The sequence below is a fragment of the Enhydra lutris genome, unplaced genomic scaffold (assembly GCF_002288905.1).
Source record: "Enhydra lutris kenyoni isolate GAN:26980312 unplaced genomic scaffold, ASM228890v2 scaffoldscaffold10, whole genome shotgun sequence".
Taxonomy (NCBI): domain Eukaryota; kingdom Metazoa; phylum Chordata; class Mammalia; order Carnivora; family Mustelidae; genus Enhydra; species Enhydra lutris.
Window position 1 is genome coordinate 5,194,941 of NW_019154094.1, and position 20,610 is coordinate 5,215,550.

The following is a 20,610-nucleotide window of genomic DNA, read 5'->3' on the forward strand; positions in this document are numbered from 1 at the left end:
CCTGAGCCGAAGGCAGCGGCTTAACCCACTGAGCCACCCAGGCTCAGTGGGTTAAGCCGCTGCCTTCGGCTCAGGTCATGATCTCAGGTCCCTGGGATCAAGTCCTGCATTGGGCTCTCTGCTCAGCAGGGAGCCTGCTTCCCTCTCTCTCTCTGCCTGCCTCTCCATCTACTTGTGATCTCTCTCTGTCAAATAAATAAATAAAATCTTAAAAAAAAAAAAAAAGAGTTTCTTATGGTTTGTCTCCCTCCTGATCCCATCGTGAGTCATTTAGTCCTTTCCCAACCCCCAACCCTCCCTGCCACATTGCCTCTCAACTTCCTCATATCAGGGAGACCATAAATATTGACTTTTTAAGCTATGATTTGGAAAACAAATTAATGCTCTAACTACATTGCTGTTTGAAAAACTATCTGATTAGCAACTCCCTGTTTTCTCCTCCCCTCCCCAACCCAGCCTCTGGCAATTACCATTCTACTCTTTTCATCCATGATTCTGACTATTTTAGGTACCTCAGGTAAGGGGAACCATGTAGCATTTGTCCTTCTATGTCCCCAAGGCTCACCCATGGTTTTGCATATGGCAGGAACTCCTTTGTGTAAGGGCGAATGAAATATTCCATTGCATGTACACACCGCCTTTTCTTTATATGTTTATTGATGTCCATACAATTTCAGTTGTGCAAGATGAGAAGTTCCAAACATCTGCTTATAACATTGTACCTGTTGATACAATACTGTATTGTACATTTTAAAAATCTGCTAAGGGGGTGGGGGGTAGATGGTATGTTTAGGGTTCTAAACATAATAATTTTTTTAAAAAAGCCTGCCCGTTTTGTTATTCTGTGGTGTGGTAGATTGTCTTACTCTTTGCCACTTTTCACTCCTTCCCACACACGCCTGTCCTTGTAGTGTGACTTATGACTTAGAGTGTTAGGTGCCCCCCCTCCATCCACGGGAGGCTCGACCATGAAGAGTGAGCAGAAGTGCCACCTGGTTCCACCACACACAGTGACAGAAGTGGTTGGGCTGAGCCTCTGGCTCTTCCTGCTCGGCCACCAGAAGGTCCCTCCCAGGCCACAGCAGGTGCCATGCCATGCGAGCAAGAAGACACAGAGAACAGAGCCAGACCCCAGCCACAGATAGGAGCCACACGTCATAGGAACAAGAAGTCCACACTTGCTGTTTTAAGTCACTGAGCTGTGGCAGATGTTTACCAAGAAGCACAAAGGCTAATTAGTACATCTAAAATTTGGGAAAGTATCCATTTCTTATTCCATCATGGAATTCAATGCAGCAGACCCCCTTGAGGATCTACCGTGCACCAGTCCGGAGTAGGTACATGAAGATAGGGTGTGTTAATTCCCATGGTCTGAGAGCCCTTTAAGTGGAGGGACTGGGGAGGGGAAGAAGGGTAGAGAATGGGGTGTTTGTGAATCAGCAGGCACTGTGCAGAGCACAGAAGTAGAGCTGTATGTGAAATGTTCTGAGAGCCCAGAGGAGAGAGTCACCAACTCAATGATAGTCCCACAACACGGAAGTCATAGCTACAGTAGAATTTTATTGCCACCAAAGAAACCACTACTTAAAAGCTGCTGACTCTCTCCATTTCTAGATGTGGAAACCCAGTCTTCTTTATCCCAAGAAGAACGTTTGAGTGGGCTATTTGAGTCAAGCAGCTGCCAGGGAAGGTCATCGTTCCCAGGGATGGGTGTCTGAAGAGTTCTGGTGGAATTGGGGACTTGGCAGAGGGCCCACCCCGTGTCGTCCTCCATGACGCGTGACGCTCAAAGGCCCTGCCGCCTCCTGGGAGTGAGCCACCCAGACCCATCCTTCTCTGCTTTGCCTTCTTCTCATTATTAAGATTTCCTTAACAAAATGAAATGGCTTCAGGGTTGATTAGTCAGCAGCAGTAAGGGCCACCAAGAGCCACCAAGAGGAAGCTTGTCAGAGAGAAGAGGCCTCTGGGCTGGTAAGCTGACCTCTGTGAATTTAGGGGAGGGCTGGCCCTGGGTCTGGTGAGTGCCTGAGACTGGAAATGTCTTGGGTAGGTGCCACTTTGACACTATGTTTGTGATCTCACATCCTTGGGACCTCCTTGCTGCCTCACTGCTATGTCCCATCTCCACCATCTCCTCTCTCCAATCCCCTCTTCTCCTGCTCAGCTGACCTGCTACCTAGAAGATCCCCCACCCAGGAAGGAGGTGTCAGCCTCCCCTTCTTGCAAGCTCCCATTCCTCACATGGTTTTCTCAGAATCCCCGCCCTTGGCTTTGAGGAGAGAACCCCTCCCTTTCACCTCCCCATCAAGCCCACCCATTTCTACAACCCTTTCCTGCTCAAATCTGTCTCCTTGCAGGACAAGGGTGTGATGAGTTGGCATGGCAACCAGGGGCACAGAGCTGATTCTGTCAGTCTAGGAAGCCCCCTAGGAAGATGTGTGACCCCAGGTGTCAGTGGTTTTCCTTAGAACTGTAAGGTACTTAACACCTCTCTGCCCTCAGCCTCAGGCCATAACTGCCAGTTCTGGGGCAACAGGAAAAGTCCTGTATGATATCCTGTTTTGCATACAGCTGAAGACAGAGGTGCAGGTGTGATCCAATCTAAAGTCGCAGTGGGCCTAATACATACCTTCATCAGTGCACTACACTGTATGAGCACCATGTCTGGGCACTGACTCAAAAAAAAATACCCAAAATTCATAAAGCAAACTTCCCAGCTGAGTTAAAGGGTTGCCACCACATCTGGACATATCTGCTAAGCAAGGAGGTAGAAAGTCTGCAAGTGTCCATGTGGTGTGATGATTTGCACAGGGCATGGGGAATGTGGTGCAGGCACTGGGAAGGGGGTCATTCTGGGAAGGACCAGAAGGACAGAGACATCAGAGGTTGAGAGGACGGTGTAATGACCCCCAGCCCCACTCACCACGAAGTGTATCTGGGACCAAAGGTGAAGCAGTGTTGGGAGTCATGGGACCCTAGCATCATTGCTAAGACACACAGGTGGTAGGGAAGGATTTTTCCTCTTCCTTTGAGAACTATGGGGATTCTTGGACTTTCTTGGTGAAGGTGGCTTTGGGGACACTGGAAGCATCCTCCTTGGTGGGGATATCAGGGCACTGGCAGCCACACTGAGAACAGGTAGTCCATAATAGTGATCGATGGAAAGAGCCTGAACGTCTAATAACGGAACTCTGGCAAATATGGTTATGGCATTATACTGAACAAAAGAAGCCAGACACAGAAGAGGATAGCATCTATGTTTCCATTTATATGAATTTAAAGGAGAGGCACGTGATGGTCCATGGTAACCAAAGTCAAGTGGCCCTTACCCCTGGGTGTGTTGCAAGGGCACTTTCTGGGGTGTTAGGATGATGCTGTATCATCTCAGTTGGGGAGGGGTGGTTATGTGGGTATATACATGTCAAAACTTGACAAAGTTGTGCACCTAGGACTAGTGCATTTTGCTGCATCTAAATTAGACTGCCATAAAAAGAAAGAGGAAGGGAGGCAGGGAGAGAGGAAGGGAGGGAGGAAGGGAGGAAGGGAGGAAGGGAGGAAGGAACTATGTGTGTGTGAGCTGTTGTGTGGCAGGTGACAGGAGCTGGGCTCATAAGGCTGACCCTCTGAACCCAAGGAGAGGAACCAGCATTTCCCTAGCCCCTGGCAGTTGCTCAGCATCTAGAGTGAAGAGTTGCATGGGGCAGCGGGAGCAGAGCCGTCCACCCAACCTGGATTCAATGCCTGGACACCAACTATTTCAAAGGTCGGCCAACTCCCCGAAAGGAGGGCGGGCTCAAGATGCCCTCCATTATGAGCATCGAGTCCAGAGTGACAAACAGGTCAAAGGATCATTTCTCATGGGAAGTCTGAATGTCATCCCCAGGAGAACAAGAGCCTTGCAAACAGGGCCAAAGAGAATCCGAGACCATGAAACTCAGTCACGGTATGACAGACGGAAATGTTTCCTTGATTCAAGGCTGAAGAAGTTCCCGTGGGTCCTCACTTCCTTGTAACTCCTTGGGATGGAGCCTCACCCCAAGAGGTGACCTGAATCCCTCTCTGAACCCAGAAATCTGAAAGCCGTGACACCCACTAAGCTGGGCTTCCATGTTCTATGAATCCTCCCCCTGTTTTCCCCTCCAAATGTGTATTGTCCAAACCAGTGTGGCCATAGAGTCATCCGGTATTCAATGGGGGAGCTGCCTTCGGGACCCCCAGGGTCTAGATTGTTATTCCCCAGATGATGATATGGAAGCTCAGAGAGAGGAAGTATCTTGCCAAGGGCACATTGGTGGGGTGGGGTGGGAGTGGGGACTCCAAGCCTGTACCACTACTCCATACTGCCCTCCGGGGACGAGCACCCGTCACAGCCTCCGCCGCCTGGATGACGGACACGCAGAACTTCACAGGGAGAAGCCCCAGCTCGGGTGGTGACAGTAATGCAACATTACAGAAATGTAACATTTATCCAGGAGCAGCTGAGAGTTCTACACACACACACACACACACACACACACACACACACACACACACACGTTACCAGCCGTGAACACAAGGCTGCTCTTCGGAGGACCAAGACTATTGATGCCTCCTGCTTCCTGCAAAATTTTATATTGATCTATTTGCTACCCATTTTGTGAACCCATATTTTCGTAAAATATAAGGCCTCGTTACATAACCCATGGAGGGCCAATATCTGCGAAGCACCCCACTCTTGTTATATCATTTGATCTTGACCACAAATAGGTTTGTGATTTGGGATTTGGTTTTTTCCCCCATTTTACAGATAAGGCTTGGGGACTTTCAAAATCTTGTTCAGAGCCAAGTGACAAACGATGAAGCTTGGGACTTACCCCTGGAGTATGTCTGCAGAGGCAGGCTCTTAATCATTGCCTCCTGACTTGCACACACAGGATGAACTTGAAGAATTTTTTTTTTTTCATGATTCACTGTCCTGGTTACAATTACCAATTGCTGGGCTCTGTTGTGACACAAGAGCATGGCCCCTGGTGGGTGGTTACTGATTGCTGGGCTATCTCTGTGCTTTTATGGTTGTCCCAGCCATCACCTCCTTCTAGTCTATTCTCCAAGCACCAGTCCCTAGCTTCATGACCCTGCTTCACCCCTGGCTTCACCCCTAGGCCGCTGAAACTCTGCTCTAGACAAGGACCCCGGGAGCAAATTTCATTAAAATGTTATCAAATAAACTCTCCCTAGGAAAGGATCACAGAATGAGTGGGTAGGAGTTTGATGTTTCCCGTGTGGATATTATGTGCTAAATTCTGGGTGCGGCTGCCTCGTGTGCCCCTCCCCACAAACCCATTATTCAGCCCATTGCACGGACCCGAAAGCAGAGGGTAGGGCGGGGCTTCAAGCTCCCGCGGTCTGGCTGCGAAGGTCACGTGCTTAGCCCTGTGTGAGGCTGCCTCCCCAGGTCTGGGGTCTCCGCCCTTTCTTAGACCACAAGCTGAAGCTTCTGATTCTATAGTGGAGGAAGTGGAAGACCCCAGAGGGCGCTCTTGAGGCTCAGGGTGCTGTCCCCTGTGTGTTCAGCTCCCGAAGTCAACAGTTGAGGTTTTCAGATAAGTAACCAACCACCGAGAAAGCTCTCTGTGACTGCATATGGGATTGTCATATACTCCTGAACCTGACCCTAGGTGACCAATTATTGCTCATTTTATGTGGACAACTTCTCAGAGCCGCAGATAGACTGTGTCCTTGGAGGCAGGATCTCTGCTATGTATCTGGCAGAGTGCAGGCAGTCATGAACGCTTGCTGGTTTGAGGGCTGCGACATAGTAACTAGGTGGAGGAGATTCCTAATGACGAACCCCAGGACATACCCAAACCCAAGGAAGATGGGCAACAGGTTTAGCTCACAGATGAACCCACAAGTAAAGCCCGTTAGACAATCAGTTGTTTTCATTTCCAGAGAAAAATAGTACAGGGTGGGGGGGGGGTGAGGTGGGAAAAGCACAGGGGACAGGGGAAATGGGTAACGGGGACCACGGGATTCATGGGAAGCATTCCCCCCTCAATTTCAAGTTGGCTTCAGTGGCTTTGATTGAGGACAAATAGTAAGAGAATCAGAATCTCTCCCATTTTCGCCTTGCCATGGATAAGCCCTGTGGTCTTCTACAGATAAATCATGGGCCTCCGAAGCAGCAATTTCTTTCAGGAAAATGAGGGATTTTGACTCCATAAACACGAATGTTCTTCTAGTTCTAATATCCTTCAATCCTATTTTCTAACAGTTTCTGTGTAGTTGGATGAACAGAAAACAAAAGACATAAGTGTAATCCGTGAAACCCATGAATAAGCACTCAGGCCAGACATCTAGACTGCAGCCTATTTCGAGTTCAGCTGAGAAAGAAGAACTGTTCTCTGATTTTTTTTTCTTTTTTTTCTCCCAGGCAATATACTTATTCACTAAACTCCGCCTCCCCCCTTTCACTAGAAACTGTGCATTTCCTACTTTTATGCTGCCTATATGTTTGATTTGCACAGCTCAGCTGGTCAGAGGAGCTGAGACATCCGTCCCCCTACAAGAACCCTCTTGGTAAGTCACCTTTCAGTCATTTTGCCTGTTAGTTAGCTCTGCTTCTGTGATGAGTAAAAGGGCTTACAGGAAACCCATTAGACAAACACCAGGTGCTCCTAGAGCTATCTTGAAACATAATCTTTGAGAGAAGAAAAGAGTTAGAATTTAGAATGAGTTTCAGATTGTGATAATATCGAAGATACAAAACACGATTGTGAATGAAAGATTGTAAGGGATCAATACTAGAAAGAAAGGAAGGAAGAATGAAAGAGAAAAAAAAAAAAGGAAAGAAGCTTCACCTTTCAAAAGAAAGCTTTTCAAAAGAGGTGATTCTTGGCCAGAATCTTGGCCCAGATTATAGATTATAATCGGGTAAGAGGAACTGAAAATCCCCTCCCCCTCCCCAGGATGGGATGCCCTCTGAATGTGTTTCCAAACAGAAATTGTATCTAAGTCTCTCTTCTGTTTGTTTTTCGCCCCCCAAAAAGGGAAGGTAAACATTGTCCAATTAATGTCATATTACAAATATCAAATTAAGTTTCCCTTTAATAATCAGTTCCACAGCACATTTAGTGTAACAATTTTTGTTCTGGCTCAGAATTTAAGGGGAACGTTTCTGTGTGCTCCTCCCACTGCCTAATCTGAGATCCAGGAGGTTTAAGACCCACATGGATTAAAGAAATTTCTCAATGAAGCAATGGAACTGAAATTGACCAGGCAAGGCAATGTGAGAGCAAAAGTGAGAATAGGAGTCTAGATTTTACAGCTGGCTGCTAGCTCCCATGACCTTCTCAGGGGACTCGGGCTTCAGCCCATCTCGTGCTGACTGTATTGCAACACCAACCTGGCGATGCCAAGTTCTAGTTCTCTCACCAAGAAGCGAGAGACCAGGGTAGCTGGTGGATAAGAGCACAGGCTGCCTGCCTTCCAAATCAGTTGTTTCCTAGCTGTGTGTCTTTGGGCAAGTTACTCAGCCTCTCTGTGCTTTGAGGTTCTCATCAGCAACATGGGACAATAACATGACCTGACTCCTACGGTGACCTTGAGGATTAAACGAATGAATGGGTGCGAAGTTCAGAACAGCGCTGGCCCACAGAGTGCCCTGGGGAGCCGTTCATGGTTACTAGCACTCTGTGAATGCTCTATGTAAGCTCAGCCTCTGGGGAACGGCAGCTACAGCACAGTAGATCGTCAGACAGTGTGAGACGGCACCCGAGTCAGTTTCTTGAAATTGTGATCAAAGCTGCCTTCTCTCCACATGGCCACGGGGCACCAGATCTTATTTGGTTAGATGACAGTTTTGTGAATTTCCCGGGGAGTCATGCTCCCCGTCTAGCGAGCAGAGACACCAGCGGCAAGCCTTCCCTTTCCTGCAAAAGTCCTTTGTTTTGGCCACAAAAGGGAACTCAGTTAAATGTGGAAATCGAGGTACCAATGTTGAAAGCCTGTGGAGGTCTAAGACAGTTTGTGCTCATGGTGGACCGCTCAGAACATTCTAGGGCTGAATAAAGGAGCACTTTTTCTTAATTCCCAGGGTCAAGCAAAATGAATGACCCCACGCCGACTCCATACTATGACATTGATTACGGGATGTCAGAGCCCTGTCAGAAGACTGACGTGAGACAAATCGCAGCCAGACTTCTTCCTCCGCTCTACTCTCTGGTGTTCGTCTTTGGTTTCGTGGGTAACATGCTGGTCATCTTCATCCTCATCAACTGCAAAAGGCTGAAGAGCATGACTGACATCTACCTGCTCAATCTGGCCATCTCTGACCTGCTCTTCCTTCTCACCATCCCCTTCTGGGCCCAGTACGCCGCAGACCAGTGGGTCTTTGGAAATAGGCTGTGTCAGATTTTGACAGGGCTCTACTACATAGGCTTCTACACAGGCATCTTCTTCATCATCCTCCTGACCATTGACAGGTACCTGGCGATCGTCCACGCCGTGTTTGCCATAAAGGCCAGGACAGTCACCTTTGGGGTGGTGACGAGCGGGGTCACCTGGGTGGTGGCCGTGTTCACCTCTCTCCCCGGGATCATCTTCACCAGATCCCAGAAGGAGAGGTCTCGCCTGACCTGCAGCCCTCATTTCCCACCCACTCATTACCATTTCTGGAAGAACTTCCTGACGTTAAAGATGACCATCTTGGGTCTGGTCCTGCCCCTGCTCGTCATGGTCGTCTGCTACTCGGCCATCCTCAAGACCCTGCTTCGGTGCCGAAACGAAAAGAAGAGGCACAAGGCGGTGAGGCTCATTTTCGTGATTGTGATTGTTTACTTTCTTTTCTGGGCTCCCTACAACATCGTGCTTCTCCTGAGCACCTTCCAGGAGTCCTTCGGCCTGAATAATTGCAGCAGCTCCAACAGGCTGGACCAAGCCATGCAGGTGACGGAGACCCTTGGGATGACGCACTGTTGCATCAACCCCATCATCTACGCCTTCGTGGGGGAGAAGTTCAGAAACTACCTCTTAAAGTTCTTCCGAAAGCACATCGCCAGACGCTTCTGCAAACACTGCCCCGTCTTCCTGGGAGACGTGTCCGACAGGGCAAGCTCGGTTTACACTCGATCCACCGGGGAGCAGGAGATCTCTGTCGGCTTATGACTTGGACTTGTCTTTGTACACAGCCTGGGGGTGGGAGTGGTTCTTTTTAAAAGGAAGGTGCTGTCACAGAGGGGCCACGATTCATCCATCCATCTGGCATCTCTTTTAAGTACATTGGATCATTGGAAGCCGTCGCTTCCGGAGAGCCAAATCGATATATGCTGATGACAGCGACCTTCCCATCTCCGCTCTACACACATCAACTCATTGGCACACTCTCCCTTCACTGCGGAAGTTCATTATTTAAAAAAAAAAAAAAAATCCTTGGAGAATTGCTGATTCTTGAGTGTGGTTAACCTGAACAGGAACACCAAAATTAATCAAGAAACATATTGGATAATTGCAAACGTGCTTAAAGCAGGTCCTTGTCATGATCGGTTAAGAAAGGACGTCTTCCAAGTGTGATCTGCCCTCCAAGGTGTGGTTGGTAAGATCCACAGATGTTCAAGACCAGGTGAGAATGGGGAGAGCATCTTCAGTGAGAAGGAGATCCTCTGCTGGGAGAGGGGAGGGAAAGTGAGTTCCAAGCTACAGACCCCAGACCTGGGGAGTGGCTCGGCGGCAATGGGAAGCTTGGCGTGGGCTGGGGAAGGCAGGGTGAGCCCGGACTGTGGAGAGTGTACACAGCACCAGTTGTCAAAGCCAGAGCAAGGAGGGCCCTGGTCACTGTTGCAGTGAGCTCATTGCATGGCCAAAGGATGTTCTGGAAAAGTGAGCATTTAAGGCAGGGAGGTCAATGACATGCAGGCGAGGTGAGGGGACATCTGTGTAGGTCCAGGCACCAGGGATGGGAAGCAGAGAGTATTTTCACAGCATGTAGGCTGAGAGTCAGGAGAACTTGTGATGGATTTGGGTTGGAGGTAAGAGGCAGAGGGAAGACAGACAGAACCTCCAGGCATCAAGCATGCAGACTGGAGAGATGCCCTAAGGAAGACTTCAAGCATGGGAAGGGGATGAGGTTTGGGTCAAAAGCAGGAGGGGCTTGTGGAAGAGGAAGAGTCTGGTTTCGTGACCTTGAACACAGCCCTCTGTAGACAAAACCTGGGCTGTCTCTCCGTGGCTGCTCCTGCCCTGACAGCTGTCCTTCCCAGCCCAGTTTCAACAACGGGGCATCTCCAGGAGGCTTGGAAACACTTGACTTAGGAACGCATGAGCTTGAGGTCCAGGAACACAGGAACATTCAGGTGAGGACTGATTACATAGTTAATGAACCTATCAAGAAGAGCTTTCTAAGCACTGAGCTAAGAGACCCTGGGGCAGGGAGGGGAGCCCGAATGAGTACATCTCTGCCCTCCCGGGGCATACCACAGCTTCAACATTGTCTCCTGGATTCACCTCTCCATAGGCAGAGGGCAGAAGGGACAGATTCATTTGAAAACAGCCCGCCTCCAGCTTGATCAGCCACAGAAAGCACCATTTCCAGACCTTTGTGTTTCAGGCTGAGTGTGGCGACTTTAGACTCTCCTTCCAGCCAACTTCTCCATTGTCCCCGAACACTAAGGGATCTTTTCATGTCAGAGAGACAGTCATGACTGTTCTGAGCTGCAACTTTTATTATTTTGTACCTGCCTGAGATGGTTTTGGATCTTGGAAATGGCTGAGACCATTTGGGAGGGATGAGGCGATGGAACGTAAAGGAGTAAGAGTCACTCAAGGGTAAAGGTGTCAGAATAGTAAGAGGTGCTACGGATTTTTCTCAAGCTCTGAAAGATGAAACTTGAGAGCATGGGTGGCAACCGGGAAGCACCCAGAGACACTCTGAAGGTTGCTTCAAGGGCATCAGTATCCTATGACCCTAGCCTCTGGGTCAACTCAAAGACATTCTGTATCTTTGTGTATATGTATGTATATATCCTACATATCTGAGAATCTTGTGTCTATGGAAAGTTACAAATTGCTTGTAAGAAAATCCTTACCCAATAAAAGCCGCCCTCTAAAATGACTGATCGTACTCTTGTTATCTCAGTCAAGGGAAGCCTAGCTTACAAAACTGTGAAAGCACTTTGAAAGTAGTTGGTTTGGGAAAATTCCATAGGTACACACACACAGAGAATTACACTTCTTTCTAAATATCTGTAGACATTGCCCCCCTCCCTGAGTCAGATTGCCAGAATAATGTGTTTGAAACTACAGCCTCTCAGGGTTGTGTTTCTGGGCAATGGACACTGGAAATCTTTTAAACTTCTAATTTAATTCTACTACCAGAGCCAAAGACCTGATGCATTTTTAAAACCCGGAAAATCGATGTGTGTTTAAGCCCATGCCAGCTGTCTGTGTTTGACGGTTAAGAAGGCCTAAGGTCACAGGCTGGTCATTTCTGTCATCCTAAGTTGCAGACACAAGAGGACTGAGGACGGCTCCTCCTGAGCTTGCTTTTCTTTCATTTCAAATCCCTTCCAAACACTGTAATGTTTGTAATCGCAGTGGGGACAGTTGTGTCACTGACATTTGGATTTCTGGGCATGTGTCTCTTATCCACAGAGAGGACAGGTGCTCCGGGAAGAGGTGATGGGTCCGGGTCATATCCACAGTTTGGGGCCGGCTGGTTTTCAGGTTCTCACCTTCCAGAGCAGGTCACCATCCTCCCTGGAGGTCCGTGGAATGAGCGGAAGACAAGGACAGCCAGAGCTGGCTCGTACGATGGCTTTTCCCTAACAACCTAAAGGACAACCTTCCACCCGTGAGTCGAAAGAAGGCATGATCCAAGGAAGGGCGGAAGGGGGCTGAGGCCAAGCAGAGGAAGGGTCTACGGCACCCGCCCATCGTCCCCGCACTTCTCCCTTTGTGGGGCACTCTGTGGCACAGCCCTCCTCTGCCTCAGCCCTGAGACAGACAAACGAAGTTTGGACTTATTGGGACCTTTGGGGTCTGACTTCACTCACCATGTCCTGAGCAAAGGTACCCTACCCCCAGCCCAGAGGCCTCTGTCATGGAAGGGGTTACATATGTGCTATGGATAAAGTCAAAGTAAAGTGAACATCCCCAGCAGGGAGGAAAAAATGTGCAAATTCGTAAGTTAGGATTCTGCTCACGCTTGTATTTCAAGTTCTAGTTTAAACACCTGCAACATTAGGGACACCTGGGTGGCTCAGTCGGTGAAGTGTCTGCCTTCAGCTCAGGTCATGATCCCAGGGTCCCGGGATCAAGCCCTGCATTGGGCTCCTTGCTCAGTGGGGAGTCTGCTTCTCCCTCTGCCTGCTGCTCCCCCTGCTTGTGTTCTCTAATTCCGGCAAATAAATAAATAAAATCTTCTTTAAAAAAATAAAAACACCTGCAATACAACTACAGTGCATTGGCCTCGCCACTGTTATGATGAAATCAAGCTATTTTTCTACATATGGTGCCGTATTTCTTATTTGCCTTCAGTCTTCCAGAAGCATTCTTTTACAAGTCTTCTATTTGGCTCTCTGTTGTTACTACTTTAGTTTGGTTATAAGTTCTGTGCCACTGTGGTTCCGTCATGGGTCAGGAGCTTGGTTTTGTTCCTTTTTCTTGTGGTACCCAGTTTTTTAAACACTTTATTCTTTTCAAACTGGAATCCAACGGACCCACCGTCAGAGCCAGTAAGAACCTTGGGCTACACTGCCCCCCTGTGGCCACTTCGGTAACCAACAAGCGCGTCTGGCAGCTGCGCCTGGACCTCAGAGCCTGGAGACTGGAGAAGCTTTACTATTGGCTGTTTCATGTTGGCCTCTGCGGCACCAATCCTGCTGTGGACAAGAGGTATTTCCCCAGCAGCTCCGTGTAGATAATGCTCGGCTCTTTCTGTTTCTGAAGAACGCCTGCAACTGGAAATGAAGGTCCCAGTGGCCCAGGGCCAATCTCCGCAGATCATTGAACCCACAGGCTTGCAACAAGGCCACAAAATGTTTTGTGATGAAGCATTTTTCACAGCCCATAAAACGCCCCAAGCCCCTCCCTTGCGTCTCTCTTGTACAACCAGTCATGGTCTCGGGTACCACGTGTTTGAAACAATCAAATATGATCTCCAGTTGGGCGGCTTTCTTCTTTATTCACGCTTCCCTTTCTCCATTCCTGTCTTCACCTCGTTCGGATCCCTCTTCTGGCATCATATCATGTGAAAACAAAGGTTGATGAAGACTTGTCAGCCCGACCCTTCACTCTCTGGAAGAAGAACGGACCCCACCTCCCACCATATCCCCCTCCCCACCTTCTACGGGCCAGACATTCTGACATCAGAGGTCTGGGTGGGCTGGAACAGCCAGGTTTCAGTTCTCCTGCGGTTTTCCCGTCCCACCTGCTAAACTGGCAATGTGCTGTGGAGAGGAGCAGGTGGGAGTGGTTCTGCCTCCTGCGCCCCCCACCCCCCCCCCCGGGTCGGAGTTGCTCGGTCTGCAGAATCTCCTGGCAATTCTAAGTAGAGCCAACTTTGAAAACCGTTGCTTAAAGCCCATCAAACCAAGCATGCTGGAGGGAGGCTGCTGTCCCACAGAGGATCCTGCCAGCCTGAAAATGAGTGGCACACGGGCCAGGGAGGGTCTGGATTCGACTCCTCGATTTTCACATGCAAAGCATTAACTGGGTCTTCCTGCAAGCTTGTCTTCAAAGCCTGTGAATCTAGATCTAATTGGCAGTATAAAATCTCTGTGTTAGAGGCTCCAAGCGTCTTGCTTTCGTTTCTGGTTTGGGATTATGTTTCAATCCGTCCGTTCCAAGTGAAAAGTAAATAAAGATGGGTCGTCTGGCACCCGTGCGGAGCTTGGCGGCTTCGAATTCAAGACAGGATGAGTAGAAATAAGTAGAAAAGGTCTGTTTGGGATGTTTTACAAATGAATATCGATTTTGCTTATGTTGGCAAAAGAATTCTCCCTTTCCCCCATTTCCTAATCCCTTCAGGGAGCCCTCCCTTTAACTATGTCCAGTAAAGCCTTATCCCAGAAGACCTAGAAAACGCTCGAAGTCTGTGTCAGCTCTGGGTGGTGCAACGATAATTCTGCAGAGAAAGCAACAAGGTAGTTTTAAAACAGCAATAGCTCGTATTTACTCTAAAATGCCTGTACTTGGGCGCCTGGGTGGCTCCATCGGTTAAGCGTCTGCCTTCAACTCAGGTCATGATCCCAGCGTCCTGGGATCGAGCTCCACATTAGGCTCCTTGCCCACCGGGAGCCTGCTTCTCTCTCTCCCTCTGCCTCTCCCCTGCTTGTGCTTGCTCTCTCTCTCTCTCAAATAAATAAATAAAATTTTTAAAAAGTAAATTAAATGCCTGTGTTTTGGTTTATATCCACTAGCTAATATTTTTCAAAAATCCCTTTCAAGAAAATTACAATTTTTTTTTTCCCTTACAGATCATCAAATCAGGACTCTGTTGATTGGTTATCTCACTCCTTCCTATAGGATAGAAAGTGGAGCCTGCTTGAGGTCCAGCCTTGAGGCTGAGGGAGCTTGGGGAAGTGACTCAGAGTCAGTCTTGGGACCTCAGAGTCCCTTCCTGTGACTTGGGATACTATCTGCCTGATAGCTAGGTCAGGATGGCGTAGCTAAACCAGCCCCATCCCGAGGAACTTACCGTACCGATGGAGATGCACTAAGACAGCGGCCACCAGATCAGTGCAGAATGTGGCTCATATGACTATAGAGCTTGGTTTTTAAATTTTATTTCATTTTAATTATTTTGAAAATATTCGATGCATGTCTCAATGGACAGTTCAAGGCTGGTATACAATAAGTAGTCAAAAAATGTCCGTGTAACTTGGATTGTGGCATCAAGGACTCCTAGGCAAGTTTCTCAGTGCTTCTAGACTCTGTTTCCTCATCTGCAATACTGGGGTCGAGAGTAAGCTGTGCTAGCTATGTTTGTGCGGAGGATGAAATGAGAGATGGCGTGTGGGCTGAACGCAGTGGCTGGCACATAAGAGTTCTCGTAGCTGGCAGCTACTTTCCTGATAATAGCTATTGCCTCTTTCTATTAGAACTGCGCTCCCCCAAAGAATGTTCCTCGGGTGGTGGAATGGAAGCTGCTGGGTACGTGGGAGGGCTCTTGGATGTGAAATCAAACACCACGGATTGAAAGTGCCTCCCAACATTAGGGCGTTGTGTTCAATCCATACGACCCTGTGTAGTGTCTTGGGAAAGGCGTTCGCGAGCGGGGTGTGGGGGCAGGGATTAATCTGACAATGTGATTCTGGCTGATGCAGACCCTGCAGCTCTAAACAGACTGGGAGATGGTGGGGGGTGGGGGTGGGGGAGCCAGGCCAACTCCCCGCCCCCGCACCGCCCCCAGTCCCCCTTTCTGGGATTCCGACAGAGGCTGACACACCCGAAGAAGCAAGGCGGGAACACAGTTCACTTGTGAGCTGACCATGCGCAGCCCAGGTTTAGCATGCATGCACGCATTCATTCATTCATTCATTCATTCAGCAAACGTTTACGGAGGGCCTGTGCACCGCCGGCAGGGGGCGCGGAATAAAGGAGCTCGCCAGGGGCTCTGTGCCCTTGAATGAGGGTTGCTTGGAAGCCGGGTGGGTGGAGCCTAGGAGGAGCAAGTACGCAGGCGCGAACCGGTGCCTAAAGTGGCCCAGCAAAGATGAGTGAGACATGACAGTGCTTTATCTGACCATTTTGTAAAGAAAGCGTAGCTACAACCTCTTCCTGGTTCCACGCACCTTAAACAGCTTACGCAGAGCAGAACATACTCGTTCCTTGTTCTAGCACCAGCACCGCTGCCCGGGGGCGGGGTCCTCCAGAGCTGGGGAGAAGGCTGTGATGTACAAGACACCAGTCTTCTTGAATTTTGGGGTCTGGTTTGTAGTTTTCCTGTCTCCGCTTTTGCTCTCAGCTTGTTTGTACCGAAGGGAGTCGGTGAAAATCTCCTTCCCACCCCTGCTTCCGGCTACTCGGTCATCCATCCAAGAGGCGATAGAGTTAGCACTGCCTTATCACATGGGCGAGATTTCCTGCGTATATAAACAAGATCACGTCTCTACCCTTATCCCCTGAGTTTGCACCAACGCCAGTATCATATATCACACCTTGGGTTTTTTACGCTCTCGGGCAACTTTCTTAAATTCTCTGTGCCTCACTCTCCCCGTCTGTGGAATGGGGGTAATAACGCCAACCTCACTGACTGCTCCAAGGAGTAAATGAACTAACATAGGAATTTGCACGTGGCAACTGTCACATGACAACCACTCGGTGAATTTTAGCTGTCCTTCACCATGCAGATTTTATTTTTATGCAAGTGAATTTATTAAATTTTTCTTTGGTTTCTGGGTTTTATGACATGCTTAGAAAAGCCTTCCCCCCATGCTGAGATTGCAAAAAATCTCCCATTTTTATTTCTAACATTGTTATGGCTTCTTTTTTTAAATCATTTGGTTCCTCTTTCTGGAACTCATCTTGGAGTATGGAGTGAAGTGGGAATCCCAAGGGTTTTCCCCAGATGACACACGACAATCCCAAGACCATTTATGAAATAATTTTCCTACTAAATTAAAATGCCATTTTTATTCTATTTTAGCTCCCCCCCATGTCTGATCCTATTTCTATATTTCCAGTTGAAGGACTATATCCCCGGGTGTCATTTAAAGTGTTTCATTCCTTAGGGCAGCCCCTCCGTGTGTGGGGTGAGTCCTTCCATTGATCCACATGGGGCACACTGCCCCTGCTTCTGCGATGGGAACATTGATCAGTGGGTCAGGGACTGTCAGTCAGACCTGCTCAAGTCTCCCACCAGTCCCCAAGTGCCGTTGCAGTGGTCACAAATTAGAAGGGCTGCCTACCTCCCACACAGAGTGCAGACATGTGCTGCTCAAGGTGAGTCCATCAGATTCTTGCTCCCAAAAGCAATGACAATTAATGCACCCCACAGTGCCCAGCAGTGCCAGAGGGAGGCCTTAGGACCACTTGGGGAGAGAGCTATGTCCCAAGGCAGAGCTGCCTGGGGTCCCATCTTTCCCAAGGAAAGACACCCAACAATTCCATCCGTTCTATGATCAACCCCAGGAATGTTCCAGCTCTCCCCATAACGGCTAGATGAGCTGAACCCTCACTAGTACAGATCTAAAACCCCCACTTCTCCCACACTCAGCAAGAAAGAGTTCTCCCCTTCCTCCTTTTCAGCTGCTGCTTTCTTTTTCCAGATGAGTTGATGGGTTTCCACACACAGATTGTTTGCCAGCTGTTGGAGGTCGAATGTGTGTTGGCCGCCCCCAAAATTTGAATGTTGAAAGTCTAACACCCCATGTGATGGTGTTGGGGGCTGCGGGGGTTGGGAGGTGATGAGATCATGAGGGGCCCCTTCCCTTGTAAGGAAAGACAAGAGAGCTTGCTCCTTCTCTCAGCCCTTCCCCTGTGAAGACAAAATGAGAACATAGTCATCTGCAAACCAGGAAGTGGGCTCCCACCAGACACCACATCTGTCAGCCACTTGATCTTGGACTTCCAGCCTCCAGCGGTCTGAGAAGCGCACGTCCGTTCTTGAAACCATCCGCCCCGCCCCACCCTGGTCTGCGGTAATTCCATACAGCAGTCCCAGCCAAGACACCAGCCGTTTCTTCTACTAGGTGTTTGTCTATCCCCTTGGAATTTGCTTTCTCAAGGGATCTGATGATAATTACAAAAGAATACTGCTTTGGGAAGATGAACCCTTTTACCCACCTCGTGGTACTCCTACTCGATCAAAAACTCCACTCCCTCCTTCACGCAGCACAGAGTTAAGGAACAGATGATGGTGAAAAGGGTCACCCATTTGGGACTTGCATGTTAAGGGACTTAGTGATTCACCTAATGTTGATTGAGAAACTGGCGTGCTGGGGCTAGCGCCCAGCATCGCCCAAGTCCTGTCTTCAAAGGGTGGCAGGAGCCAGGGAGCCAGATGGTCCCCGTGAAAGTGAGGGGCACCTCCTGCACCAAGGCCGGCCCCCCAGCCCAGAGCCTGGGAAGCGGGAGAAGATGACTGATGCTTCACGTTTCCATCAGGCCCTTCCTTGGTAGCACAACGGAAGCTAGTCTCTGAGCAAACAAACACTCCCTCATTCTGAGCTCCACTTGTCCTAGAGCCCAGACTTCTACCTCCCCTTCCTAGCATCTTGGGTCCCATCCCGGGATGCAGGAGTCAAATTCAGGAGGTACAAGGCTCGTCGCTCCCGGTCCCCCAATTCCACAGTTGATTGTTCGGGTGGGGCGGGTATCCACCGGGGCACGCTTCGCCTCCAGTGGCCATCCAGCAAGGTCTGGCTGAACCTGGGAAGAGGCCAGCGATGCTGCCCCACGTCCTCTGATGCACGGAACAACCCCCAACAACAGAAGCTTCTCCAATCCAAATGTGGGCAGTTGCTATGGTTAGAAACCCTATCTGGTGTCTCTGCCTTGCTTGAAGCCTCATCTAGACGGGTCTGGAGGCCCCTGGGAGTCTCAGTCGGTTAAGCATCAACTCTTGATTTCAACTCAGGTCCTGATCCCAGGGTCGTGAGATCGAGTCCCGCGTTGGGATCGGTGCTCAGTGTGGAGTCTGCCTGGGATTCTCTCTCTCCTTCTCCCTCTGCCCCTCCCCGCTTATCCTCTCTCTCTCTCTCAAAACAAAAAAGAGGAGTCTGAGGCCTCGAGGGGGCTGGTTCAGGCCTCCAACCTCCAGATTGCTGCAGCTTACCTGTGGAACATTCTGGATCCCTGGCATGGCCATGGGAGCCTGGCGTCCTCAGACATACTATCTTCATCCTCATTCATGCTACTCCTCCACTTCCATGGCCTTCCCACACCTGTGGCTGCAGGACATGCCCACAGAGAGTCCCACCGGGGGCCAGAATGCCATGCCCTCCAACCCCCGTCCCCACTGGCAAGGTGCCCTTAGAACACAGCCACGCCAGGCATCTTTCTTTTTTTTTTTTTTTAAGATTTTATTTATTTATTTGACAGACAGAGATCACAAGTAGGCAGAGAGGCAGGCAGAGAGGGAGAGAGGAGGAAGCAGGCTCGCTGCTGAGCAGAGAACCCGATGCAGGGCTCTATCTTAGGACCCTAAGATCATGACCTGAGCCAAAGGCAGAGGCTTTAACCCACTGAGCCATCCAGGCACCCCGCCAGGCATCTTTCTGAGTGATCCAGTTTGGAGCGGGAGGTAGTGGTCCTGCAAGGAGAAAGCACGAGGACCAGTGTGTATGCGTGGGAGGAATTGCAGTGCAAGCGCTGTGTGAGAAAACACAGAGGACACTTCCTGGAACCCTAAGTGCTTTTGTGAGAGCAGTAGGAGAGAAGAAAAGTAGGAAGAGACGGGATTGCAAGCTGGTGGGTGGAGGGCAAATGTGGCCGGACCTCGCACAGAGTGCTGAGGAGTGTGGGCCAGCGGCATGCGGGGCTTGAAGCCAGGGAGTAAACGCAGACTCTGGACAGCTAATTGACCCGGGAGTAGTAGGCACTAGAGGATGGCAAGGATGGAATCAGAGCCCCAAGGCAAAGGTTGGGCTGTACTCCTTCTGGGACACAGCAGAGTCATCTGCCAAGGTAAAAATCTCTGGGTAGAGACAAGTGAAGGGATCTGAAAGCTATCGGGGACAAGGACTCGTCAGGACTTGGACTGAGGGAGTAGGGGAAGCAGGGAGGGCAAGGCTAGGGCCCCAGCCCAGGGGGATGCAAAACACTGGCTTCAGGGGCAAGTTTCTGGACAGATTGAGTTACAAATCCTGGGGACCATCCAGGTGGCAGTGTCAGGAGGAGCTGCCTTGAACCTAGCAGAGCACGTGCATGGAGACCCACAGTTACAGGCAGTGGGCCCCATGGGGGTGGACAGATGGCCCCAGACAGAACCAAGAGGAGCACCCAGGCAGTAAAGGAGTCCCGAGGTGAAGGAAAAGGTATACCAGGAAAGGCAGAGTCAGTGCAGAGAAGAGACCTCTGAGAGGAAGAGGAAATGTCCACAGTGTCAAACACTGCAGAGATATGAAGCAAGGTAAGGGCGGAAAAAACATCCGCTGACTCCATGACGCAATCAGAAAAGCAAGATAACTTCATGGCCTCTGCCTGTCTCTTCCCGAGCCGCTGACTTATAGCCAAGGACACAAAATCGTGCTTCCACCTCCCCCTGGGAAGGCACCACTTTTGTACCCAAGTTCTGGACTGTCCAGGGAGGACAGGACCCGCCTCTGTGGTTGGGAGGTCCTGGTTAGCTGGTTAGGGGCCCTTTCCAATCACCCTTTCCAGAGGACACAGCTGAATCCTTTGGGACGGGAAAGGGATGCGGAGGTCCGGAACTCTGGGGCAGAAACGGGAGCCCCAGGGTCTGCAACGGAATGGCTGCCAAGCCTCTGGGGAGCCTCAGGGACCATCCGTGGTGGGGCCACTGGGCAAAGAGGCAGCAGAGCCTTCAGGGTCCAACAACTGGGGCTCACCGTGGCCACCAGGGCAAACCCTGCCCAGTCATGATGGAATTTTGTTAAAATGAGAATGCTACTCGTTTTACTACTTTTTACCCCTGCTCATAAAAAGAGATTTTTTTCAATCTCTTTTAAATAT

General features: G+C 49.7%; 1 protein-coding gene across 1 annotated transcript; it reads left to right on the forward strand.

Moving 5' to 3' along the window:
• Positions 1-1,948: 1,948 nt before the first annotated feature.
• LOC111143981 (C-C chemokine receptor type 5) lies at positions 1,949-11,086 on the forward strand. The gene is made up of 3 exons (XM_022498036.1): positions 1,949-1,971; positions 6,507-6,558; positions 8,075-11,086. The coding sequence occupies exon 3, from the start codon at positions 8,086-8,088 to the stop codon at positions 9,142-9,144; it is 1,059 nt and encodes a 352-aa protein (XP_022353744.1). The 5' UTR covers positions 1,949-1,971; positions 6,507-6,558; positions 8,075-8,085; the 3' UTR covers positions 9,145-11,086.
• The last annotated feature ends 9,524 nt before the right edge of the window (positions 11,087-20,610 follow it).

What these genes read in the sequence shown, in the direction of transcription:
- LOC111143981 (XM_022498036.1), top strand. Translation starts at nt 8,086, where the DNA reads ATGAATGACCCCACGCCGACTCCATACTATGACATTGATTACGGGATG.